Source organism: Botrytis sinoallii, assembly GCF_014898435.1.
Source record: "Botrytis sinoallii strain Bc 23 chromosome Unknown BSIN_002, whole genome shotgun sequence".
Lineage (NCBI taxonomy): Eukaryota > Fungi > Ascomycota > Leotiomycetes > Helotiales > Sclerotiniaceae > Botrytis > Botrytis sinoallii.
In genome coordinates, this window is record NW_024066029.1 from 915,491 (window position 1) to 941,280 (window position 25,790).

Sequence of the window (25,790 nt, forward strand, 5' to 3'; positions counted from 1 at the left end):
GTACAGCCTCTATTATATCATAATGGGCTTTCCTCAAATATCATAAACTGATGTAAACACATTCGATTCAGATCAAATGATCATTAGGCCACACAGAGATCGAAGGGAATAAGTGTGTGGATGTACTCGCTGATAAAGGGACAAGAAAATCAGCTTCAGAGCATACAAATCGACCTATAGTAAGCGGTATCCGCTTTATAGCAAAAACTGTTATGGAATCGGTAGTACAGACGTGGTGGATCAAACAGAAATCAATGCTCTCCAAACAGTATCAGAAATAGAATTTAAGAAGTACAAACAAATGCTCTAATAAACTAGAACTCTTACAAGCTACTCTCTACTGCATATTAGCGATTCGCTCAGTACACAGCGATTTCGAAAGCTATTACCGATGATTTAAATATAAGGAAGCAACGATCCATTGTTTATATAGCATATACAAATCCCTCGAGCACATTGTGTATTGCCACAAAATCCTTACGATCTATGAAATCTGGCCCCCAGATATCAGGCCCAAATACCCACCCTGCAACCGGGCGGCTCAAGAATGACTACTGAAACAGCTAATACATACACCAGTCAAGTTCGCTGAATTTATTGCTATAACAGATTTCTACAGGAGCATATGCCCTAGAACACTACCAGAAGAATAAAAAGAGGAAATGGAAATGGATTGACCGATCCAGGTGAACACAAATACAGAATAGGAGGCGATCGATATAGCAAGGCTATAAAGAACAAAATCGATATATACAATACTCTGCGCTGCATTAGAATACATATAAAAGCTACCCTTACAGAATAAAGCAGCTTTCAATCAAAACATTATATAAAAGATCGGAAAGCGCGCACAGAGGTGCTCAGAGGATTGGAGACAAAAGCGCAAGTGCGTTAGCTATCGCTTAGAAGGCTACTGAGGGTATTGAGACCTCATTTTTAGGAGAGGGGGATCATGTAAATTAGAGATTATCCCGCAGTTAGCCCAACCGTAATGCCCCCTGGGAGGCTCGCCTATACGGCCCGGTTGAAAATTACTAATAATAATAATAATAATAATAATAATAAATCAAATTTTTAATTTTAAATAAAAATTCTTGATTGAATAATATAAAGTTGGATTTGGTTTTTAGTTTTTTTGTGATTTTACTGATAAAATACAGCTAAAATACTATTGATTGATTTTCAAGCTTTTTTTTTTCAAAACAAAAAAATAATAAAAATAAATTTCCATTTTTTTTTGGAATTCTAAATAAAACGAATAAAAGAGATTAAAAGTATTTGATTGTTATTTGAATCAATTATAGTCGATTGAAATAGGTGAGTTTTAGTATAAAAGTGGGGTTGGTCAAGTGTAAGTAGTCGATGACTGTATTGTAGAATCTATCCTAAAATCAATAGATTCTATCCTCCTACTATAGATTTTAGTCTCCTCTTATAGAATCTATTCTTTTCCTATAGAATCTAGTCTAAACTGAATAGAATCTATTATAGGTTCCAAAAAGCATAAGAATAAAACAGATATAAATTTTAGGACATGAGAGTAATTAAATCGCATCTAAAGGGCATGAGAGTAACTTGTCTTATTATACAAAATTATTCAATTTGATAGATAATACTAATCCTATAATATATATTCTACACATCCCAATATAAGAAAATAAGTACTAGATAATACATATAATATTTTACCTACCAAAAGGCAAGAAAGAGACAAAGAGATACCAACGCTATGCGAAATAAATACTCAAGAAAACTACACAACTATACAACTGCACAATCAAATCCATACCAAACATACCGCCCTTTATTACGCCCAAAGACATAAAAGAGAGGCTATATACACATAATATAACAAGGCTGGGGATATCAACCCCCTTAAAGCAGCGCCCGCATTCGAAATTGGCTCGAGTCCCAAGCAGCCACATCACAGGAACCTGATAGCGGGGTATGAGGCGACCATGAAGAAACAGATCTATTGAGATTGAGGCTCAGATTGAGGGGTAATCCGACACCGAGTGGGGAAAGTTTTAGATGTTGTGTAGCCTCATGAGGTGGTAGTACCTACCTACATCTGCGTGGTAAGCTTTCACGCCCGAAAAGCCTTCCCCGTATGCCACGTGTATTGTCCGCTATAGTCACGGTTCGATTAATAATTTGTCTCAAACCTCGTATTTCAATAATTTCTGGCGGCTACAGGTGATATAGTGACGTATCGGTTTAATTCATGCCAATGATATGAATACTCATACGAGAAGCTTTCCTTCCTGAATCGTACTCAAAAACCTTCTCGCTATTCGTTGTCATCGAAAGTCTGGAGTGTCTCTCCCGTCCAACTAGACAGCCAGCATTCTGACATCTTATTCAAAACACATCCATAGCTACCACTCGATCATGCCGTTCACTTGGGATCAGGACTCGAGGTGACTTACTCGGTACTGCTGGATCAGATACGTGGACAAGTTATCTGTGTATTCTCAGACTCGTTCGGTGGCGAAAAGAGGGATAATGATGAGTGAGGGGCAACCAAGTAAACTCTCCCTGAAGTATTACTATGTCCCCTCGATATGTTAGAAAGGAAAAAAAAATACAGATACTGCTTCAGGTCTATAGTGTCTTGGGCACTTGTGTCTGATTTCACCTAACCATGACTCAGGCTTCGAAGGAGTTAATGTACTGATACTGAGTAAAGTCCCCTCCTTTGCCAGCAGTCAGCTAATATGGACTAGGAAAGACTCAGAAGAAGAGTCTGCTCGCCATCACCAACATCATCATCACCACAATCATGCATCTACATCCACCTATGCCTCAGTCGTCAACTTTGCCTCAGTCATCAACTCTGGCCCAGCCACCAAAGGCTTGACCACAAAAGCCGTTCAATCTAGGATCTCAAAGAAGTACGTTTGCCTCCGCCATGAGAGCGTCAAAATACTAACCTGTTATAGGAACGAAAAATCGGATGATCAACATCATGACCACAATATCTCTACAACTGCTTCGACAACTAGTAGTACAGTTAGAGGTATTAATCTGCCTCGTCCTTCACATCAGTATTTATATAGCAATCCCCACTTCCAAATTAGATACTGACATAAAATAGAAAGAAGAACTTATTTGCTTGCCATCACCACAGCCCGGGACAGCAACAATATGAAAACCATCACTGTGACAATGCATTTGCAATAGCATCTACTTCTGCTTCAACTACCAACAGTTCGACTATAAGAGGTGACCAATCCTCAACTTCCGAAGAAGTAATCCTCGATCCTGGGTCACAAGACGAGCAACTAGCAGGTGTTGGAAGCTGGGTGGAAGAGTACAACGATAGTTATGGTGGGAAATATCTATAAGAAATGGATTTAAGCGACGCCGAGAAGCCAAAGGAGAGGGAAAGAGAGGATTGGATTATGAAGTAGAATGATGAGATTATGGTGCTGATAGGTCATTCCTAATTTGCTATGATCCTATCATCTCCAAAGAAGCATTAGAGTAGTGGGATGAAGTATTTTGATGGCGCTGGTGGTCACAAGGTTATGACTCCTGAACGTCAGCAGCTTATCAATCAGGAAAGCTACTACTTTTCCATCACTCGGTGTGTTCACTTTGGGTGATGATGATATCTGCACTTGCTCTAGAAAACTTCACGGGTTATCCTTGACTCGATATCATAAAATGCATCAACCCAATAGAGCCAAATGAGAAGATCGAGCTAATACCTCCATGGTGAGACATGAACCAACCAACCAAGCTGTAGAGCCCACGATGTATAATTTTTCCATTGCTTCATCTTCACAAATCTCGATACCAAATAGTCATATATCTCTCCACGGAGAATCTCCACCGTGCACCCCCAACCCTCCACCCCCACGCACCTTTCCACTCGCTTCCCGTCGCATAATCCCGGGCACTTACGGTTACACATTCGACGCGGAGGAATAAATTTCCGGTGGTGGAGAGTTTTCCTGATCTGTTCGAATCTCGAATCTCGATGTCTCGAAATGTCAACACTTTCCACACACTTCAATATATTGAATTATATCGTCAAGCTCAGCAAGCTGCGGCAAAGAATGCGATATCGCATGCGTAATAGGAGAACGATAAATTATCGGAAGCATGTTAGAGTGATGAACGGATTGAGATGATTGTGGGAAATTGATGGCGCTTGTTAATGATGAATATGAATATGAATATGGGTATGGGTATGGGTATGGGATTGTGGGGAGCTAAGTTGGATAGCTATTTAATAGGTGAAAGTGGATTGGGTGATGTAGTTTGACATGTGTGAGTGAGCTTGAGCTTTGCTATTTTGGTGTAACGGAAAGAAGGTACGGTAGAATGATGGAAGGGCCGAGACTGTTTTCAGCCTTTGATATCTCCCTGCCTAGTCGAAAGTTTGATGCATGAAGGAGAGATTTTTGTCTGTCTGTCTGTCTGTCTTGGAATTTAATTTTGGAAGAGAAGATAGAGAATAATATGTGTGTGATCTATTTGTAGTGAAGTAATAGTGAAGATTGATAATGATATACCTATCTAGGTAGTGGTAATGAAAAGAAAATGAATCGCGTTGACAATCGTGTCTCATGTCTCATGTTCAAATCACGGGAGAGCGGAGACTAAAGATGCCGCGTTATCCCCATCGCAATAGGAAGGGATGTGTCATTGGGAGTGGCGACGCTAGATCATTTCGAGTATAAGCTACCCCGCATTTTTGTGAATCTCTGGTACCAAAGCAAAGGGTTGCCAAGTGAGACGATACAAGTGGAATTATGGATCTGTTTTGATATATACTAGGTATATCTAGGAGGAGTATACGAGACGAGTATGTATATATGAGGTCTGAGTGTGAGTATAATATAAGTATGAGTGTAAATATAAATAGTATAAATATGAATATAGATAGGAGTCTAAGTATAAATATAAGTATGAGTATGAGTGTGAGAGTGAGTGTGAGTAGAGACTATTAGAGAATAAGTACGAGTACTAAATATGCAACTACAAGACCATGAGATTATCTCATAGCAACTTATATTAACATCCTAAAGAGAAACATCACCATAAATCAACCGATCAAAAAGATAAACATCAATCATGTGGCTATGCAATAAGGATATGCTTCAATGATAACAAGGCTAAATTCATCGTGTTTTCTTTGTTGTCCCTGTTGTCCCTGTTGTATGACATGAAGAATCTCCGAAAACAGATAACGATGCATCAAGAAAGTACATCAGGCTGAGAGAGATCTTTCTATATCCCCCATTGGGTAGGTGAGTAGATGCTCTCATATGTATATCAGACCTTTGAAGTATCACCTCGGGAAAACAAGAAATGAGAAACCTGAACCCTGGCACTCTACTATATCAACCAACAATGTTCTAATTCGCACAGAACATCAAGAGGAGAGGAGAGAATCAACACTCGCATGAGCAGTAGCAGTAGCATCAATATTAGCATCAATATTAGCATCAATATTAGCATCGACATTAGCATCAAGACTAACTACAATCATTTCCTCCTTTCCCATGAGAGCCAGAAGAACATCCTTTACATCCATCCCAGAGCAGGTATAGCATCATCATCATCTCATCAAACTCAATCCCTTCTTCGCACCAAAAAGTGCCTTGCAGCCGCAGCCAAACAAAACAAGATTCAATCAAATCAAACCTTCGACCCCGCACCCAATAATTGATCCTACCACTCTTGCTTCACTCTCCCAAGTCGGCCAACGGGAACTCAACATCACATCATCCAACCAATGCGTTGAACCCATCAATCCTGGAATACTTATTGATCATTGTCTTGTCGTGTTTGTCTTCCGATACATTTTATTTGATTTGATTTCCCCTTCTCTCAAAGTCACCAGCTTCATTTCTCAACATCATCTCACAGCCACATCGTAAACGACGTTATCTGAATCTTGTCTTATCAGCACAGGGCTGTACACTATTGATATTGACTAGGGAGACGATCGACTGTGCATATCGACCCAAATACTACCAGCCAAGCCCACTTTCTGTCCCAGAGGTACGCGACGGTAATCCGGTTGGAAGAATCCGGTACACGGAGCATTTCAAGTGAGTAATCGATGTTTCTCTATTGTTCGATTTACTTTACCAAGGCTATCTACCTGACCGCTCATACCGATTTCGCATGCTTCTCGCAAACTTCCCAAGGACTTCGTTTGTTTCCGGACTAATGCCCCATCAATCACACGTCCGTTCATATGTTTGATGACGCCTGGGTCTTTTACTTGGGTCTATGCAAATAGTCCAATGATATGGATGAGATTCCCCAGAGCCCACAAGAATCAAGGTCGTTCTTGGATACCTATGTACATATAAACACCATGTCCCACGTCTATTCTTCCATCATGAAAGATATAGAGTCATTCGGGCTAACAATTCACGGCTGCCTACAGAGCAAGAAACCTGCTCAATATCATATCAATCTACCTTGAATTCACACACATCCCCTTTATCAAACCATCCACAATGTCCACCACCAACTCCATCAAGCAAGCTGCCGAAGCAGCGCGAAATAGAACATCAGAAGCAATCGAAACTACCAAACGACTTGCCGACTCTGCCAAAGCAGATCCCATAGCTGTCAAAAACGATATCCTCCACACACCGTTCATGCGTGCCGCTCTCCCTTTCATCAACGGAGGTCTCGCAGGCATGACAGCTACCACCGTCATCCAACCCATCGACATGATCAAAGTGCGTCTCCAACTCGCCGGCGAAGGAATCCGCACCGGTCCCAAACCCACCCCTCTATCCGTTACCCGCGAGATTCTCGCCTCCGGCAAAGCACTCGACCTCTACACCGGTCTCAGCGCAGGCCTCCTCCGCCAAGCCGTCTACACCACGGCGCGTCTTGGCTTCTTCGATAGTTTCATGACGACCCTCTCCGCTCGCTCAAAAGAAAACAACACCACCATCGGCTTCAAAGAACGCGCCGCAGCAGGTCTCACAGCTGGTGGCTTGGCGGCCATGATAGGCAATCCTGCAGATCTCGCTCTGATCCGCATGCAATCCGATGGATTGAAACCACTAGCCGAACGCAAAAATTATAAATCCGTCATCGATGCTCTCACATCCATTACCAAATCCGAAGGCATCACTGCTCTCTGGGCTGGGTGCGCACCCACGGTTGTGCGAGCCATGGCTCTGAATTTCGGACAGCTGGCATTTTTCTCCGAAGCCAAATCACAACTCAAGACACGCACGGATTGGAACCCCAAAACACAAACACTGACCGCTTCAGCCGTCGCCGGTTTCTTCGCCAGTTTCTTCAGCCTGCCATTTGATTTTGTGAAGACGAGGCTGCAGAAACAGGGAAGGGGAAAAGATCGGGTTTACAAGGGAATGGGAGATTGTTTTGTGAAGGTGGCCAAGGAAGAAGGCATGATGAGATTTTACAGAGGGTTTGGTACGTATTATGTGAGGATTGCTCCGCATGCTATGGTTACATTGATTGTGGCGGATTGGTTGGGTTTTATGACTAAGTAAGTGGGTGTGGTGTGTGTGGCTGGGAGTTGAGGAGCGGAGTGGAATGGCGAGAGGGAAGTGGGGCGCGGTGTGATGTTTGAAGAAATGGATGGGTTAATGAATGAATTTTTGGTCTGGTAGCATGGTTTGATGGATTGCTTGGGATGGAACTGGAATTGCTTGATGGGATGGAATGGAGTTACAAGTCAAGTTTAGGATACCGATTTTGGGGTTGGATTTTTCTCATTCAGCACATTTGGATCAGGTTTAGGAATCAGGGTACTCGGGATTCTTTTTAGTTAAGGTTAGGGATTCAATGCATTTCCGACTATTTATAATTACATTTATCGTCTTTTTGGTTCGTCTCCTTAATACGTTTAAAGATACTAAGTATATTTTTATACGTCTTGGAATGAGATAGAACAGGACTATTTTTAATATCCACATCGAGTTTGTTCAGGATAGATACATAAAGTATCCAAATATCAAGTCAGCTAATGTTCACATAGTACACATTATTTCGTCTAATTTCCATTTCACTATTCCATACAAATCAATCGAGATGATCAGTACAGAAAACAAAGATACCTAGATAGGTAGGTAAAATTCCCGCGATTCTCTCCACTTTCCTCGCATTCCCGCGCTCATCCAGCATCCACCAGCCGAAGAGGTATTCGAAAGCAAGAAGGCATCTATCATACACCTCATAATTAGATTCTCCATCAAATTAGACCAGCCATAGAACGCCCAGCCGCCATACTGAAATTTTTGCGCCCGCTACCTTATTAGTTGATCATTTAACATATCATATGCATGGTTTTCCTAATTGTTCGCAAATATCCCGAAATACCACCCCTTCGCCCCATATCCCAGATCGATGCCCTTTCAACCCTGCGTATCCTTGATTGCGATGAGAAGATCTGTCATATAAGTGGCCTGTTTAGATTGTATCGAATTAGTATAGTGAAAGATCAATAATTGTGAGAAAGATGCAGATGAGTATTCAGCACTATAAGTCATAAAGATATAAATTGTCTCCCCACGACCTTGCGGTCAATACGGATGAACGAAAGTTATGTGAATTTGTTTTGATAATCATGTGAGAGTTGACAGACAAAGAAAAATTTGAACCGAGACGGGAGGTTGAAAAGAAATAGAGAAAGTAGCATACCAAAATCTTATTATGCGCATAGATAGCGAATAATCTCGGTTCCACCGGCTTGAACAACCGATCAACCCAGGAAACTTCACCCTCCTTGAGAGCCGCCTCTTCTGCTTCGGTCTTACTGACATTCCTTGCCAAGTTTCGGAGAACGAGTACTGCACTGAGTGGAATACCTGCTGCATCATTATGCTCATCGACAGCTGTGAAGTGGTATTTGAAGCTTATACGAGGTGGCTGGACGATGTATGATGGCTTGTGTTTCTTAGCTGGTGGAGGACCTGAAGGTTCTTGTGATTCACGTTCGCTAGCAGGGGTACGTTTAGGAGGGAGATGAACTTTGATGTGAGTAGCGGCTTCTGAGAGCTTGGTGGCAGGAGAGGAGCGGAAGCGAGAACATGTATCCCATGCGCAAACATATTGTTGATTTGAGGTTGAATTGACGTATTTGTTGTCCGCATTAAGTTGGGCTCCAAAATGAGTTTTGAGAATATGTTGATAACCTGCTTCAGGAGTCATGTAGAATTCTCCACAGGGCTTTCCGAGATGGGTGCGCCACAAGCATTTGGTGTATGTCTCTCCTTGTAGGTCCACTGGCTCACTGCGGCATCGGATGCCTTTAATGATGAATTTTGTTACTGGTCCGTTTTGAACTTGTGCATTCGCTTTGTCGCCAAAGGTCGTGCTCACATTCTTGATAAAATCTGCAGCAGGTAGAAGTGATTTTGATGTTTGTGTAGCCAAGTAATTAAATTGTTGTTGATAGGCGTGCCACAAGGCAATTTGTGTGATGGACTCATCGGGATCTTCTTCGTAGAGGCAACGTAGCCAGCGTGAACTGCGCTCTGGTTCTTCAAACTTGGCAATTTCCAGTAGTAAATCTTGTGGGATAGGCGCAATCTCTGAAGGTGCAGGCTTTCTGTACTGAGTTCCAAGGTTGAACTCTTTTTCTATGATGCGAGCGCCATGCATAAGGAGTCGTGTCAACTGTTTGACCAGTGGCTCTGCTTTTACCTCTGTGATAAGGTAATCCACATTCTCAACAACCGCGGTGTACTGATAGAGGAAATCCAAACAAGCATGGGCAAGGTCTTCGTCATTCAGCAAGGTCCAATCAATAATGTTTTGTACAGCGGATGCTGGCACACCCTTAAGGAGATTGTTCTCTTCAAGATTCATTGATATTCTGCTGATAGCTCTCAGGGAAGTCAAGATAGCGCCTCGGTCGTGTGAATCCAATTGTGCGAGGAGTGAAAGGTAAAGAGGATCTCCGACCTCAAAGTGAAGATACTTGGTAAGCTGTTCGGCGATATCTAGCGCGTAGTGTTTTAACTCTACAACAGTGCCGGAATTGGGGAGGTTCAAGGCAATGGTGAGAAAATCTCGTAGAGGTGCAAGTTCAGATACGTAAAAGGCGTTTTCCTCTAACATTACCATATTTCTCATTGTTAATGCCGCCTCGTTGATCTGAAGAAGAGTATCACTGAATTCTTCGGTTTGAATATTATCATCAACTGGTAGCTTAGCTAAATGTTTGATTCTTTCCAGTATATCTGGTGTGCCTTCCAGACCGTTGATTGTGTCAGTGGTAGATATCATGTCGCCATCTTCTGTGTAGGCTATCTGCCAGTGAACATCGTAAAACAATGAACTGATTTCGAGCATCTTTTCTATCAGGGCTTCGGCAAGACCTGGAAATCCTTCGAATTTGTATTTGTCACCACGTTCCATGGAGATTTTAACCAGATGGTGTAGAGCGTAATCTTGCTCAACTTTGATGCCTGATCTCAGAGAACAGAGGCAACGAACGTAGATGTTGGGTCCATCAAAACCAGCTTCGCGAATCATTAGTACCCACTCTTGAGACGGAATAACAATCTCAGAGGAAACATTAGAAAACTTACTGCCGGGTAACATCATCCCCCTTGGAATTGTACTAGTTTTGGCACCTTCTGCGGCCGCAGCTGCATCTTTCAATGCCTTCTGACGTCGCGCAAACTCGATGGGGTTATTTCCAGGTGTAATTATAGGTCGCAGTGTCAATGGCATCTGGAGTCGAGGTTCGTAATTTGTAACTGCGAGAGACATATTTTCGGTACCAGAGGAAGGATTATGTGAGAAGGGACCACCAACTCGTGGCATGTGATGTTGATGCGAATGGGAGGGCGTTTGGTGTTGAGGTAAGTGGTGCTGTGGAGTTGGTGGAGGGTGGGAAGTCGCGGAGGGATGTTGTCGAACTTGTCGAGATGGTTGGGTATCGGGTTGAAACAACACCCGCTGTGGGGGAGCTTGTCGTAGACCTCGAGTCATTCTGCCTCCAGATCCAGGTGTCTCTTCACTTCCATTTCTATCGCGTACAGGTGTACCATCATCACCAGAAGCCTCCGAATTCTCTGTACCAAGCATGCCCGTCTCTCTACGAATCGAGGGTCTGAAATTGTCCATCGTCCGAAAAAGAAGCCCCCCTCCTTTAGCGGTTGTATCTTCCAGGATTTCACGGGGAGGTGGCACCTTGCCATGGTACGTTGAGATTTCATATGCGGCGAGGTATTTGTAATATGTTGTTTTGAGACTAAATGCCAGCGCAGGTAAATTATTAGCTCCCAAGTTGAAATCTGAACCAAGCTTTCTCCAGGCAAGTTTTTCATCGCTGACTTTATCGTAGCCACCGCGCTCAATTACAGTATTGTAAAGGTGCAATAGATCGATTGTCTTAGTTCCAACTCGTGGTTCAGGATCGAAATGCGTGCCTCTCTTTTCATGATAGACTCTAAGTTTTGCGATAAAATCCTCATATTCGGGAGTATGAACGATTGAGGTATCGTGGTGAATAACTCTTGGGGGCGCCATCGTAATATCCTGCCATGCGATATTTATGGCGATCCAATGGTTGTCCGAAAAGCTTCTTTTGATGCGACAATTAAATCAACGCGTAGAAATTGCGACGGCGACGCGATCGGTCGTTAGAGGTTGTGAGCTCCGGATTGATTTTTGGGTGAGAAATGTAAGTATGCCCGAAATTTAAGGTATTAATTATTCTACTTGACATGAACGCTAGGTAGAGGACCGTGCGTTGTATGGCCGAAGTTCAGTGGCCTGTGTGTGGCATGATACTTGCCATATCTCCAACTCTGAACAATCGTCCGTACCTTCACTTAATTACAACAAACTGTCTTCAGTTCAATTCCTTGAAAAACTTCAATCGAAAGGGACAACTATCTGAAAGGAATCCGATCAAAATCGGTTGATACAGGGACAGCGACACTGACATGACTACCATCCTAAGGTTGTCAATGTCACCATTGCTATCATTCAAACATTGATCTCAAACTGACAAATTCCCGTTACTGACTTCCATAGTATATATCATCCCAAAGTCCTCTATGTTACTTCTGTTCTATTCTTCCTTTCTTTCTTATCTCCCATTTCTCTATTCTTTTCTCAATACATCATTTATGCAGTCATTGTCGTTTATTTTCCCTTCAAATATCCTTAAATTCATAGTTCGAGATGTCTCGTTTCTTTTCTCAAGAGTCTCTTACTTCCTCACAATCGCAACTGAATTCGTCTATCGTTGTTCCTCTTGTCAAGTTCTCATGCTCTTTAACCAATCAAGGCGATACCACAAGTGCTCAATGGACTCACTATTCGAGAAGTGATCTTGAACTTGTGATTCAAGAGGTGCAAGTTGGTGGTTCAGGGAATGGAAGATACTTATCAATGAAAGTAGTGGCAGGCGCTGAGTATCTGGTATGTGATAAATCTCCGTGCAAGGCTTTCAATGTTGTAACACCTTTCAAGGAAGAACAGAATTTAAACGATATCGTGAGGATTTACAAGAACTTCGTTTTATCTCCAGGTAGTGAGGTTCCAGTGAGAGTAGTGGTTAAGCCTCCACTTCTCGCATTGCGATACCCAAAGCTCAATGATGTAAGTTAAGAGCGCCGCAAGTTTCTTTCTTCCCTTTCATAGCAGCTGACATTAATTCTTTAGGTTCGTAGGTTGCAATTCAGGTTTCGTGGTGACTCGGACTTCAATCAGGTTCTCAATATCTTGACAAACTTGGGTTTGACGGCAACAGAAAGTTTGTCGTCAGGGCCTGTCTTGCAATCCAGTCCACCAACTGCAGACTCGACGTCTTCGGGAATATCTAATGGATATTCTTCAGCTGTAGGTTATCTTCCTTTAACTCCAAACAGCGAATTCAAAGTTCCCATGCGGCCAGACTCAGCTAGTTCTATACTTCAGAGACCGAGTAGCTCTTATACATCCCAATCCGACAATCACCTCTACGTCAGACCGCAATCTGCCATGTCAATATCTTCATTTATGCCTCAGTCTAAACCATCTTCCGAACCACTCAATAGAGCGCAATCATTATATGTTTCTCAGTTCGAGCGAGAGGTATGTCCTGTTCTTTTCATTTTATTTAATTTGATTTTAATGTTCAATAGCAACGAAAAATTCAATCCTCAAACTCTCTGCTGAATACCTCAGATAAGGTGCCTGCAAATGGTAATGCACACGTGAATCGAATTTTTTTGCCAAAGGCCGAAGAATCCCAACGTCGGTTTTCTACCTCGCCTTTCTTCGAAACACAAAGGAAGCATTGCCTGCCCGATAGAATGACTTCGCTCTCTTCTGTCAACGATCCACATAATTCAAGAAATAAAATACTTGAAAGTGCACTAGACTTTTTCAGTCCAGTCGAAGATCGTTCACCGCCTCGTTCGACCGAGTATCCGTTCTTTGGTGCACCAGGAAAACGCCCAATATATCTTCCAGCCGAGAATGATATTTGCCTGGGCCTTCCTATCCCACCAAAGCGACAATTGCCATTTGCGACTGTGAAAGAGCCTTTAAAATCCAAATCTGTATCCGTAGCCGATACCAGTAGACCAGTTCAAGCCCCACAACAGCGAAAGCGACCCCTTGAAGAGTTCATCGGGGAAAGCACGTCAAATGGGAGTATCACGCCTGCTAAAAAGCCAGCAAAGAGACGTGTTGCAAGTCGCAAGGGTACTACGCATCTACCAGAAATTAATGACCTATCAAGTAAAGCTTTTCCTTCAAAAGACAGCTCAGCAAGTGACACCCTTGACATCCAAATGCAGACAGCAAAATCGCCTCCTCTTGAAGCCAGGAGGATTGCAACACCAATCGCATCAGATAAAGCGCTATCAAAATTGCAAGCAGAAAGAATCGAGGCTAGACAACAGTCCGTACCAACTCTAAAAATGGTGAATAGATCTACTCAAACTCAAACCTTTTCAGGTCGAGACCACACAGCGGCTCTCAAACCTGCTTCGAATATCTCTGCAGTAGACCTTCAGTCGACACGACCGACAGCCTCTGTATTACAGGACGATTTGGATCTCGTTGTGTCAAGATACAGTTCAGGCTCGCGGGTAAATCTGGCGCCAAATTACAACGATCTCCCCGATGACAAACGGCATAAAATGCTCAACGATTTTATAATCAAAAATTTAGAGAATGATGACTTTCTCAAATTAGCGGAGGATATGGATGTCTCTTGGCGTAGGATAGGTCTCACATGATAGTTGAGCTTTGTTAGGTTAGTGTGACAATGGTCAGTGGTGGAAGAAAACGGCATTTGGCTAACAGATGGATTTGATGCTTTGTTTTTGCTGGGTACGGGTAGCACAAAATGCAGTTTTAAGATTAGCTAGATATCTGTAAATCTGTGAATGATTTAACACTACAGCACTGATTATCTTCCGATAAATTTACAGAATTACATAACAATACGTAACAATACACAAAACTCCTCGTCTGTATCTGAGCCCAGCCCAAGTGTGCGCCGCTATATACTTTACATCGCGACGAACTGGGTAGTCCCAAGATCGATCAATTCCCTCAACCATCCCATTACCATTCCCCACCAATAGCGTATCGAAAGACTCGTGTAAAAACTTTCCCTCCTGTCATACTCCATACTTGGGCCGTTCCCTATACGTTTAGCGTTTATGCCATATAAGTATATATGATTGAGAGAAACCTCGTATAGTTAAATGCTGACTTACCGCATTCAATGAGACTCCTGTGAACATCAGCGTGATGAAAACTCTTTCTGCGCCATTACTTCCATTTGGCCGCTCTGCAGCAATCAAATGCCGATTTATAGGTCGATAATTTGGTATTCGATACTGATCTTGAGGCCAGGACGGGGGATTATCGACGTTCTCTGGTATATTTGAGGTATTCGGCGGTACTATCATATCATTCATTCTCCTATCGTCACCAGTGTGATGAATGTCATATTCGGCCAGTGTCTGGCGGGAAGAGATGGTAATGGGATTATCCGTTATTGTGGCCGACATCCTTTCGAAAACGAACAGAACGAAGTTATTGCTACGATAGAGACTTTTCCCTGGGAGATAATGAAAGCTATCCAAGTATTTTTCGAATTAGTCAGTGGGTGTGCGGACTGACGGGACACTACAAAAAGTTGACTCGTGGATATCTTCTTATAAATTAATTTTTATATCATAAGAATTATCACAATCATTCATTAGAAATGGAACAACCAAAATGTGGAATTTGATGTCAAACAATTGAAGAATGAATTTGTTTGGAAAAAAAATAAAGAATTGAGAAGTGTTCCGTCAACCCATGCACCCACCGACTTGTAAAACACATCATGTCTTGAGCAGTGAATCATTGCAATTTCGGGCAAACTCCTCCCCACCCTCCACATTCCGCCAACCCCTAGACCCTCCCCGCATCTCGGATGAGGAGTATTTTGATTCCCGTAAACTTTATGATATCCATACTGTATTCAATTTAAGATGTATCATTACATAACCCCAAAATAAATTTGTAACATTTTGCAGGACTGGTATCAACATGGCATCATTCGGCATAGACAATCTACGAGCATCTGTAATTGATGGTAGATCCAACAATGTTAGATACAGACAAAATGAGCTTCAGAGTCTCCATAAAGCTCTACGAGACAATGTCGACAGGATCACATCAGCAATCTCAGAAGATCTCTTCGGCCACGTTCGAAAAATCGATACTGAAGTCCTATGCGTTTTTTATCTTGCTTCTGACGTTATCCGGAGATCCTATCAAACGCTTAAATTCAAGGAATCGATAAGCAACGAATATAAGGTTGCCAATGGTATAGATTTCTTGTCGCGTAAAATTGGAAAGGGATTGGTAATCATTCGGCCGACGACGCATACAAGATTCTACTCAATCATATGTCCGATAGCAATTGCTATCGCCGCCGGGAACTGTGTCTGTTTAGAGGTACGTGAAAAGATTTCTCTTGATAGCTACGAAATATATACTGAGACATGACTAGCTTGGGGACACAACTTCAAAAGTTGATAGCATCTTGAAAGAACTGTTACCCCAAGCCTTAAACAACGACACATTTTACATCTCACCGAGGAATCTACAAGACTCCTCGATCCTTGAATCGGCACTACTAGTCGATCAAGCAAGCGATTCTTCAACCTCGAACATTAATCAACTCATCTCAAAATCGTCAAATCGAACAGTTGCAGTTGTTGATCGAACAGCAGATATTGAAAGTGCAGCCAAATCTATTGTCACTACTCGATTTTCTTTTCAAGGAACTTCGGCATACAGTCCCGATTTAGTCATCGTCAATGAATTTGTCAAAAGTGATTTTATAGAAGCTTGTACGAGACACGCGAGCAAATTCTTTTCCTCTAATAGCAGTACCCAAAGTAGACAAAACGATGGAATTTCTGCCACCAAAAAGCACTCAGGGAAGCTGAAAACAAAAAGCAAATCTCAACTTTTGGATCCAATAACTTTGTTCTTGTTGATGTTGTGGATAGGTAAATATATCAATGTCTATGCTTGTTCCCAGCAATCAAAACGTCAGCTAAGATAATCCAGGGCATCGACCATTACAGAGATGAAAATTAGCGGCTGCAACCTACTAATCATGGGAACTACAAGTTTATTGGATGCCATCATGACGCAAAAATCAAAGTGAGTTCACGAAGTTCCGTCCACGACGCTAGAATAAAGTACTTATAAAATATTTCCAGATCTCCATTACTCGCCTTGTACATATTTTCAGACCTGTCAACCGCAAAGTTTCTCGCTCAACATTTCAATGCCAGCACCAGTTACGTAAACCACATTCCACTGCACCTCCTCGTTGGACCCGCTGCTCCCTCAACACCACTTCCAATTCCTGCGTTTCACAAATATAGCGTGGAGATATTTTCATCTTCATGCCCACAATATACCGCTCTTCCGCCCGAAGATTTCTTGCTTCTTAATAAGGTTCTTGCAGGGGGATCAGAGGGTCATGAGCTTCTCAAAAAGACTCGAGAGAGTGCTGTAAAAGCACTGCCGGAAACGGGTCAGGCTCCTGGTCATGCCATTGGGTTTTTTGAACAGGGAATTTTGTTGGGTGGTGGTTTGTTTCTGTCGGTTGTTGTCCCGACTTTAGGTTATGTATCTTGGGTTGGAGGGAGGTCTGCTTGGGGCACCATTTGGAGGCTGTGGGCGGATAGAGCTTGAGTGATTTTGAGATTTGTAAATGTGAGTTCGGTTCGTGTTCAAGGATGGTTGTTTTGGACTGTCTCGTTATTGAATTCAATCTTTGGATATATAATGCGAGATAACCCCCTGTTTGCAATTTATAGCGGACTAGGAAAGAGATCTCGTTTAGTGGGTTCCATGATAGCGACGCAAAAATTCTGGAGGATACTTCCGATCAATAATAGCTCGACAATTTCCTAAAAACTGAGAGAAACTATTCTAGGATGTTGAGTATCTCAAGAATAAGCACTCATGTATAGCAGACAGTATCTAATAAAGTTGAATGACTAAATTTTCAAATTGGCGAACATACTGCATACAGATCACATAATTAAAAGAAGGTTATCATAACATTCTCTTAGAAGCACTAAGAACCCTAAACTTTACCCATTATCCTCGAATTTTCAGAGCCCCAGTCCCCAAAGGTATACTGGCTATTACACATATTCCTCAGCTCCCAGTCCTCTGCCCCCATCACAGCGGGAGTTCCCCGATCTTCAAAATCTCCACAGAGTCCTGCCACAAACATTGCCGCCATAAAATGATCATCTGTTCCATGCGCATCACGGTATTTGGGTAATTTCATCAACATTGTCACTGCTCTTCGCAATTCTGGTCCGGAGTTCTTGGTCATTGCATCTTCGAATTCTTGGCGGAATTCGAGCATTGCAGCATCTGGGGGGGATTCCATGGCGAAGTTGTCTATAGGGGGTTTGTGGTTAGCTCTTGGAGATAGGTGGTGGTAGAAGATCGATTCTGTACCTCGATACATTAACATCTGAAACCAATTATTTCGATACAAATTATGTACCGCACCTCCCGTCCCGATGAAGAGTACATCCTCTTTCCTTAACGGTCGTAGCGCAGTCCCTACCTTAGTATGATAATGAGGATCATATCGCGCGTTCATAGAGATAATAGTCGTTGGCGGGCATCCATCCGGGAACATTCGTATGAGGATTAAATAGGTATCATGGATCCAATCAAACTTATCATTGAATTTCGCTTTGAACCCATTCTTCTGCAAAAGTTCAACACAGCGAGTTGCCATGGGAATGTCAGGATTTAATTTGTATGGTACGTATTTTGAAGGGTGCACGTAGGCTACTGGAGATTTTCCGGGTGTGGGATTTGAGGCAACTTCGATTTCGTTGCCGAGAGTTGCCCAGTGTGCTCCCTAATTAGTGTTACAACTAAATACAGGATACTGGAGGGTATTCGAGGAAATTCTGCTACTGACCATCATTACCACGTGTTTTATCCCATTTGCTAGAGCTTCGTCGCCGCATTTTTTCCAATATGTTGCACTATCGGATTCTTCGCCAAGCATCATTGTGGAGCCATGAGAGAAGAAATGAACAGGAGTCAAATTCGTCGCTGGCGCCATTTGTACGGATATTGATTATTTTTTCTCGAAGCTGATTATACCATTTGTCAAATTCGACATAAATTCTGGTTGACTCGGTCGTTTATGGTTTTCTATGAATAGGGGGTGAATAATGGATATATGTCCTGGAAATGCGGACTTTGAGAGCCAAAGAAGTGGGGCCGGCATGTTGTCGATCAATCTTAGGTTGTATGAACATACCTTCTTTCCCCGCACATTACAACCTCCACTACGGCAAGTAACCGGCAGATCGCCCGCTTACACATCAAAGTACCTAAGCTTAACCTGGAAGAGGCCGCGTGGTTGTCAAATCTGAAGAGGGACACTGAATGAGATTAAAGAGATCAGATCTCTCCGTATCCAACTCCGCCTCCACCTCCGCCTCCTCCTTCAACTGTCACTAAGACGAGACGACAAGCATATGGCTCCTCTCCCGCGCCAGATATGTCGGATCATTCAACCTTTGACAACGGCAGTGATGCACTAAGCATTCTAATCGATGCAGCGAGTTCAATTGGGGCCGACCGACAAACGCATCCGGGATTCGCTCGGTCATCGCCGCCGATGCCTCCAGCACCAGCCGTGAACCAATGTCGAATATGTCAACGAACCTATGAACGAGGGGACCACCTCACTCGTCACATGAGGTCACATGAGAATTCTCGACCCTTCCGGTGTCAGCGATGTCCAAAGACTTTCAATCGCGTTGACCTTCTCAATCGCCACGTTGCCACTCATGAACGTAATTTGGGTCAAAGCCGCCCAGAGATTAGACGAGCAGAGAGAGCTGGAAAAGCATGTATAGCATGCGCAACAGCAAAGGCAAAGTGTGAAGAGCGGAAACCGTGTTTGCGATGCCGAACAAAAAATCTCGTTTGTGAAGTATCCCAGCAATCTTATAAGAAAAGATGTGTTTCGGGTGTTGCGTAAGTTTATCACTCACAAAGCCTGGAGCTTGGACACTACTCCATTGTCTTCTCCATCATCACCGAGATGTACGCTTTCCCATAATCTGGACTGCAGTCTGACAATAAAAAGCTTTAATTGTTTGGATTCAATTGAAAGATTCAGATCATCTCAGTGGTTGAGATCGATCTATTTCAGTAATCGAAAGCTTCATTATTATTCGAATATCTCGAATTCAATTTGCTAGTTCGGATTGTTGAGCAATTTAGCGCCCCCCGCCGCTTCTCTGAACCCCTTCCACAACTATTCGGAGTGACTCGATGCTGACATACTAGTCGGCATAGGAAAGAGCCACGTGACTCTAATCCGGAGCAAGACTCTCTTCCTCTAGATTCTGTGATACAACCTTCGAGCATATTAGATCCTATTCTACATAGCAATGATGGAACTGATGATTACACAACCACGAGTTCCTATCCGGACTATAGCGCCGAGAATGCAGAAGCAATACTGCAATCTTCTTTCTCCTTATCTGCACTAAACTCGGACAAGGAATCAACGGAATTCAATTTTGTTCAAGACCAACTACCTTTCGATAATCTTTCCAATGAAATGCTTTTCTTTCCTTCAACAATTTTCAACAATCAGATCTCAGACTTCAGTTTTGAGGACTTTAACTTTCAGGAAGAGAATTTCGAATTTACCCCGATGGTTCCAAAACGTCTTACAGTCGACGAGAGTACTGTCTCTGGGCCTTCACGAAAGGTCAATGATTCTAGAAGGGATGTTGCTCGAGGGCATGCAGCATTTTCCCGCTCGCCTTGGCTATGGACGCCAGCTTCAACCGATCACATTCTCAGGGATCGGGATAATTTAGCGGTTGATGAAGAAAACATATCTTTAAATCTCTCCCCTAACGGTGCAAGGCCTTATGAACATTTCTCTATAACATCTTCCTTGCGAGACAAGATGTTTCACCTCGTCTCCACGACTAACAAATATGCGAGTGGTATACCAAGTTTTCCTTCTTTAGATTTACTGAATTGTACGATTGAAGCGTTTTTCTGCCAGCAAAGCAATCAAGACGATAATTGGATTCACACCCCAACAATATATTTAAAAGATGCCCAACCAGAGCTTTTGATTGCCATCGTGGCTGTTGGATCCACTGCCATCTCCTTACCTGCTGTATGGAGAATGGGACTGGCCCTTCAGGATGTAGTGAGATTGAGTGTATCTGAATTGGTAATATCATCCTTTTGGAATCCAGGAGCCGTGCTAATTCTATTCCAACGCAGTGGGAAAGGGCTAACAGTAACACTCGAAAACTCCAGCCACTACAAGCTTGGATGCTTTCCCTCGAGCTTGGTTTATGGAGTGGGTTTCAGAGAAACATGGAACTAGCCGAGAGTTTCTCGCAACCTTTGATCACGGTAAATGATTCATCATTTTTTCCCTAAATAAGGTGTCCATTGCTTTAAGAAATTCAAATGATTCAAATTCCTCGTATTATTGAACTGTCGTTTGGACTATTGAACTCACTTGTCTGGGGAAAAGTCGAAATTAGAATTCAGGCTGATTGGTTTAGATGATGCGCCGTGGTGGAATTTTATCAGCCGCTTCAGATTCCCAGAATCTGATACCAAACCAAAATGATACCGGAAAAAGCCTGGAAGCAAAATGGCAAACTTGGGCACAAAGAGAGTCTTTCAAAAGGTATGTTTGGATACATTCATGAATACTGCAGCCGGCTTACCTTTCATTTTTGAGATTGTCTCTCAAACTGTTTCAGCATGACACTCGTGCTTCTTTAGCCCTTCAAAAACCCCCACTGATTAACTTTACGGAACTATCTTTCTCAGTACCCGCATCTCGTGAATTATTTCTAGCTGAATCTGCAGCGGATTGGAAGTCAGTGTACCTGAAAAAATCTCATTCATCGGTGGTCCCACCACCTCGCTTGATCGATATTATGCACAACTTCTGCGGTCTCGAAGATCTGGATGAACTTTGGGACGTAGATCTGTGTTATGAAGCAGCGTTGAATGGCTTTTGGGGGCAAATATGGGCAATCGGAGAGTCAACCCGTTTTCATGGTATTGATGGAAATAAAGACTCTGTTCATCGGCTATGGATAAGTACTCAGCAGCGAGAGCTTTATCGTGAAGTCGAAAACTTTCGAGATCGAATTTTAGGCAGAGCAAAATTACCTTCAGGACTTAACATCACAGCCGAATTATTTCTGCTAGCTCTGTGTGTTTCTCCTGATGAGTTACAGCGATTCGCTGGTAAATCCGGCCAAGAAGCAGCATCTCAGAGTTTGAAATCATTAGAACGATGGTATACAACGGAAAGTGCAAGGAGGGCAATTTGGCACGCCGGACAAATCTTTCACTGGGCTTCGTTGATGGCTCCGGCTCAGTTGCGGGATTTCTACACCGTTGCCGTCTACTTTGCCAGTCTTACCATGTGGGCATATGGACATCTCTCAAATAGCATCGCCCGCGAGAGTAATAATGAGACAAAGAAGACTCGCGATTCCCCTCAACCAGAGGTTAATCTTATTGGTCCCGAAAGTCGCGAGACTCGGTCATTCATATCCAGTGGTCAGGGGACGCCGATTCTAATTCTGCCACCTCGAAATTCAACGGATATCAATGCTATCGCCGGAATGTCTGAAACCGACGACTTCGATTTGAACAACGAAAATATCCGACTCAGTAACCCTAATGAGGTGCTTAAGATGGCGCGAGATCTCTATCGAAGCAACTTTCCAATTTTGGAGGAACCGCTTCCGCCTCTGGTGGAGAATTGTAGCAATTTAATGAGGGATCTTAGTTGTGTTCCCGAAAGTCGATTTTCTAGATGTGCTAGTCCGACAGAGAAATAAAAAACTGATCTGAGGCACGATGAATTGTTTGCTACTACGCTGGTGTAGATGACCCTGTTCGTTGGGTTGGGTAATGTCTTCGATAGCCCGAACTGCGATCCAACACTAAAAGGGTTTCGAATTTCAGGTTTGTTATAATTGGGGAAGACATTATTCGGGAGATGCAAATCATTTAAAGAATCCATATTTTCGACACCGTTTAGTCTTCTAGTCCATACTGTTGAAAATCTTGAGGTTTGGGAACTAACTATGTGTCTCTCAACGTGTGCTCCTAGGAGATTTGCGGTCTTTACATCCAGGAAATTTCCCGTTGGACAAATATTAGATTACATCTGTAGCTTTGGTGATTGTCAAGATCATTGTCATTCAAGCAGTGTATCAGGCAAAGCCAGTATGATGTTGTTCGTCCTTTCAGGGATTCACCGAATGCCAAGACCGTGAATCTCTCAGGAATATACGGTAACTACACTTGTTTACTCATTGCGGCAGGTGATCGTGCACATCTATCACAAATCGGACATAGATTTGTACTAAAGTGATTTATCTGCGCCATACACTGAAAAAAAAAGGGACCGGCCCAGGGTGCGTGCTTGCATGAGCCCCTGATCAGTTAGTCGCCCATAGCGTCATCCCGAATGGAATCTCGCGTCCGCCATCACTCCCCCACATTCCGCAACCTTTCCATAATATCCAGCTCGGCATTTAGCTGCAGCCCGGCAGGGACTTTGCTAACACTCGAGCTACTAGTGACGGCGATTTTAGTGATAGGAAAGACACCGGGCCCTAGAAATACAACAACTGATGTTTTGAACAAGTACATCTCGATCACCTTGGCCGAAGAAAAATATCAATCATTAGCGAATCAACATTCACGATGACCACCACCAATAAGATTAGAGATATTCTGGAAGTCATTGAAGACAAAGAGAATGGATTGATATTTGAGAAAAATGTCTCCATTCCATTGAAAGCATCTGATCTTCCAGTGAGATGCAATGTCTATAGACCAATTGCTCCAGAAGGTGCCAAATTCCCTGTCCTTGTGACATATGGACCTTATGGAAAAGACATTCCTTACGATAAGTGAGTATAGACCGTCAAGCATCCTTTCACATAAATTATAATAGAGTAAACCACGCATACTGATATTGTCGTCCCGAAAGTTTCTTCGCCAAATCCTTCAGCGAGGTAAACCCTGAGCACAAAAGTAAATATAGTGCTTGGGAAACCCCAGATCCAGTATTCTGGACTTCTAAAGGATATGTGGTTGTGAGGGCAGATGAGAGAGGACTGGGCCAAAGTCCTGGGCTCTTAGATACAATGTCTCGAGGCACAAGCGAGTGTTTCTTTGATGTTGTTGAGTGGGCATCCGAGCAACCTTGGTCTTCTGGGAAAGTTGGACTTTTGGGAATCAGTTATTATGCAGGTATGCTATACCGACCGATCAGATTTTAATCTTGTCTATTCCGTGCTGATATATCATATAGGCAGTCAATGGCGTGTTGCAGCTCGTAGACCAAAGGGTCTTGCGGCTATTATACCATGGGAGGGAATGACTGATTATTACCGTGATCGATGCAGACATGGTGGAATCCTCTCAGATGAATTCATCCGATTTTGGTGGAACAGACAAGTTACTACCAACCAATATGGTCGACCTGGACGTGCAGCTTCGAAATGGGGCGAGGATACCATTGAAGGGGATTTGGATGAAGAGACGCTTCTTAAGAATCGTAACGACCAGACTATCGATAACGTAAACAATCGCTTTTTGGATGACGATTATTACAAATCAAAAGATTTTAATCTGGAGGACATTGAGGTTCCGGTTTTATCGGTAGCGAATTGGGGAGGCATTCTGTTGCATCTTCGAGGTGAGTTCACGGATGTGAAGATTATTTTGATGGTCACTGATGGAAGTTATAGGCAATGTGAATGGCTACATGTGGGCAGGTTCCAAGTTCAAGTATCTCCGTTTCATTACTGGACGCCACGATCTTCCCTTTTACTACAAAAAAGAAGTTGAAATACAAAAATCGTTCCTCGACGCGTTTCTCAAAGATGACGATAAAATTGGCTGGTCTACCCCCGGAAAAGTCAGCCCTGTCAGCGTGATTCTTCGAAAAGGAGATGTTGGTTACAACAATGCCGAAGCAGAAACTAAACATGAACGAAGAGAAGAAACAGGATGGCCATTAGCAGGAACACAATATACCAAGTTCTATCTCACACCAGGGAAAACACTTTCCAGAGATCCGTCAACATCAAGTGCGGACAAAGTTTCATATGATGCGTTGGGAACTCTCAAAAATCCAAAGCTTGTCCAATTCACAAACGCACCATTCGAGCAAGAAACAGAAATTACCGGGCATATCACCGCACATCTGAACGTGTCCCTCTCCCCTTCTCCATCGGCAACCGCCCCAGAGAAAGACATCGACATCTTTCTGACCCTCCGCCATATCTCCCCCTCAGGCGAAGAAATTTTCTACACCGGCACAGCAGGAGATCCGGTTCCACTAACCAAAGGCTGGCTCCGAGTATCTCTCCGTAAAATTGCGGAGACCCATCCGCGGAATCTACCATACCAACCGTATCGCGAATATCGCTCGGTTGATGTTCAGGAAGTTAAACCTGAAACTAGTTATGCAGTGGATGTTGAGGTGTGGCCTACTAATGTTGTGGTAGAGAAAGGGGGAAAGATTGTTCTGGAAGTGAGTTCCGGGGATACTCAGGGAAGTGGAATTTTTGCTCATGGGAATGAGAAAGATAGGTAAGTTTCCTGTTTTGATTGATTCCTTAATCCTCTGTCGTTTAGAAGAGATACACATGTGCTGACTTTGGAATTGTAGATCTGTAGATAAGTTTGCAGGTAAGAATAACATCCATTTCGGTGATGGACAGGAGAATTTCGTCACATTGCCTATTGTGCCGTCAAGATCATAAGGGTGTAAAAATACCTAGTTGTCATATAGTATTTTAGAACTGAATGTTTTATGAACTTCGATGGTTCAATTCTGCCGTAAAAAATTGCTCTGGAGAAGCGTAGACGATTAAAGGTCAAGTGTCATTAGTCTTCCATGTTGCTGTCCGTGTATAAATCAAAATGTGCAATTTGAACTGAAGATGGAAAAGCTTATTTGCGATCTCATGTCCTCTTTTATTGAAGGCTAAGGGCCTTTTAAATAAGTTTAGGAAATGTTCCTTGGTCATCATCTATCATTTCATGAACATCTCACGAATTTGTGTCCCAAGTCCTGAGCCTTGAAGCAAAAATAACTGATATCTATGATATCCCACCGGTATTTTTCTCAATATAAGATGAGGATACTTATCGTCCAGAAGCTCCAAGATTAAGCAACAGTGAAAAATGGGTATCACATAGAATGAGTACACATCCAATTT

The 25,790-nt window shown here is 42.8% G+C and overlaps 9 protein-coding genes across 9 annotated transcripts; 6 read left to right on the forward strand and 3 right to left on the reverse strand.

Annotated features, from left to right (window-relative positions):
- Positions 1–2,287: 2,287 nt before the first annotated feature.
- EAF02_001443 (uncharacterized protein) lies at positions 2,288–4,625 on the forward strand. The gene is made up of 3 exons (XM_038897491.1): positions 2,288–2,670; positions 2,727–3,047; positions 3,098–4,625. The coding sequence occupies exons 1-3, from the start codon at positions 2,645–2,647 to the stop codon at positions 3,345–3,347; spliced, it is 597 nt and encodes a 198-aa protein (XP_038762466.1). The 5' UTR covers positions 2,288–2,644; the 3' UTR covers positions 3,348–4,625.
- Positions 4,626–6,485: 1,860 nt separating this feature from the next.
- On the forward strand, positions 6,486–7,505 carry EAF02_001444 (uncharacterized protein; the record flags this gene model as incomplete). The annotated part of the gene is made up of 1 exon (XM_038897492.1): positions 6,486–7,505. One exon carries the CDS (start codon positions 6,486–6,488, stop codon positions 7,503–7,505), a length of 1,020 nt encoding a protein of 339 aa, XP_038762467.1.
- An 864-nt stretch (positions 7,506–8,369) lies between these two features.
- Positions 8,370–11,496, reverse strand: EAF02_001445 (uncharacterized protein; the record flags this gene model as incomplete). Its single annotated transcript, XM_038897493.1, has 3 exons — positions 8,370–8,420; positions 8,656–10,481; positions 10,551–11,496. 3 exons carry the CDS (start codon positions 11,494–11,496, stop codon positions 8,370–8,372), a joined length of 2,823 nt encoding a protein of 940 aa, XP_038762468.1.
- Positions 11,497–11,800: 304 nt separating this feature from the next.
- On the forward strand, positions 11,801–14,385 carry EAF02_001446 (uncharacterized protein). The gene is made up of 4 exons (XM_038897494.1): positions 11,801–12,396; positions 12,448–12,576; positions 12,640–13,050; positions 13,101–14,385. The coding sequence occupies exons 1-4, from the start codon at positions 12,157–12,159 to the stop codon at positions 14,202–14,204; spliced, it is 1,884 nt and encodes a 627-aa protein (XP_038762469.1). The 5' UTR covers positions 11,801–12,156; the 3' UTR covers positions 14,205–14,385.
- A 150-nt stretch (positions 14,386–14,535) lies between these two features.
- EAF02_001447 (uncharacterized protein) lies at positions 14,536–14,987 on the reverse strand (the record flags this gene model as incomplete). Its single annotated transcript, XM_038897495.1, has 2 exons — positions 14,536–14,616; positions 14,691–14,987. The coding sequence occupies 2 exons, from the start codon at positions 14,985–14,987 to the stop codon at positions 14,536–14,538; spliced, it is 378 nt and encodes a 125-aa protein (XP_038762470.1).
- Positions 14,988–15,513: 526 nt separating this feature from the next.
- On the forward strand, positions 15,514–17,181 carry EAF02_001448 (uncharacterized protein; the record flags this gene model as incomplete). The annotated part of the gene is made up of 4 exons (XM_038897496.1): positions 15,514–15,924; positions 15,980–16,467; positions 16,546–16,641; positions 16,701–17,181. The coding sequence occupies 4 exons, from the start codon at positions 15,514–15,516 to the stop codon at positions 17,179–17,181; spliced, it is 1,476 nt and encodes a 491-aa protein (XP_038762471.1).
- A 397-nt stretch (positions 17,182–17,578) lies between these two features.
- Positions 17,579–18,589, reverse strand: EAF02_001449 (uncharacterized protein; the record flags this gene model as incomplete). Its single annotated transcript, XM_038897497.1, has 3 exons — positions 17,579–17,904; positions 17,965–18,379; positions 18,443–18,589. 3 exons carry the CDS (start codon positions 18,587–18,589, stop codon positions 17,579–17,581), a joined length of 888 nt encoding a protein of 295 aa, XP_038762472.1.
- Positions 18,590–19,033: 444 nt separating this feature from the next.
- Positions 19,034–22,385, forward strand: EAF02_001450 (uncharacterized protein; the record flags this gene model as incomplete). The annotated part of the gene is made up of 5 exons (XM_038897498.1): positions 19,034–19,515; positions 19,840–20,740; positions 20,794–20,928; positions 21,084–21,211; positions 21,266–22,385. The coding sequence occupies 5 exons, from the start codon at positions 19,034–19,036 to the stop codon at positions 22,383–22,385; spliced, it is 2,766 nt and encodes a 921-aa protein (XP_038762473.1).
- Positions 22,386–23,259: 874 nt separating this feature from the next.
- EAF02_001451 (uncharacterized protein) lies at positions 23,260–25,331 on the forward strand (the record flags this gene model as incomplete). The annotated part of the gene is made up of 5 exons (XM_038897499.1): positions 23,260–23,468; positions 23,549–23,811; positions 23,873–24,259; positions 24,312–25,158; positions 25,238–25,331. 5 exons carry the CDS (start codon positions 23,260–23,262, stop codon positions 25,329–25,331), a joined length of 1,800 nt encoding a protein of 599 aa, XP_038762474.1.
- Positions 25,332–25,790: the final 459 nt, after the last annotated feature.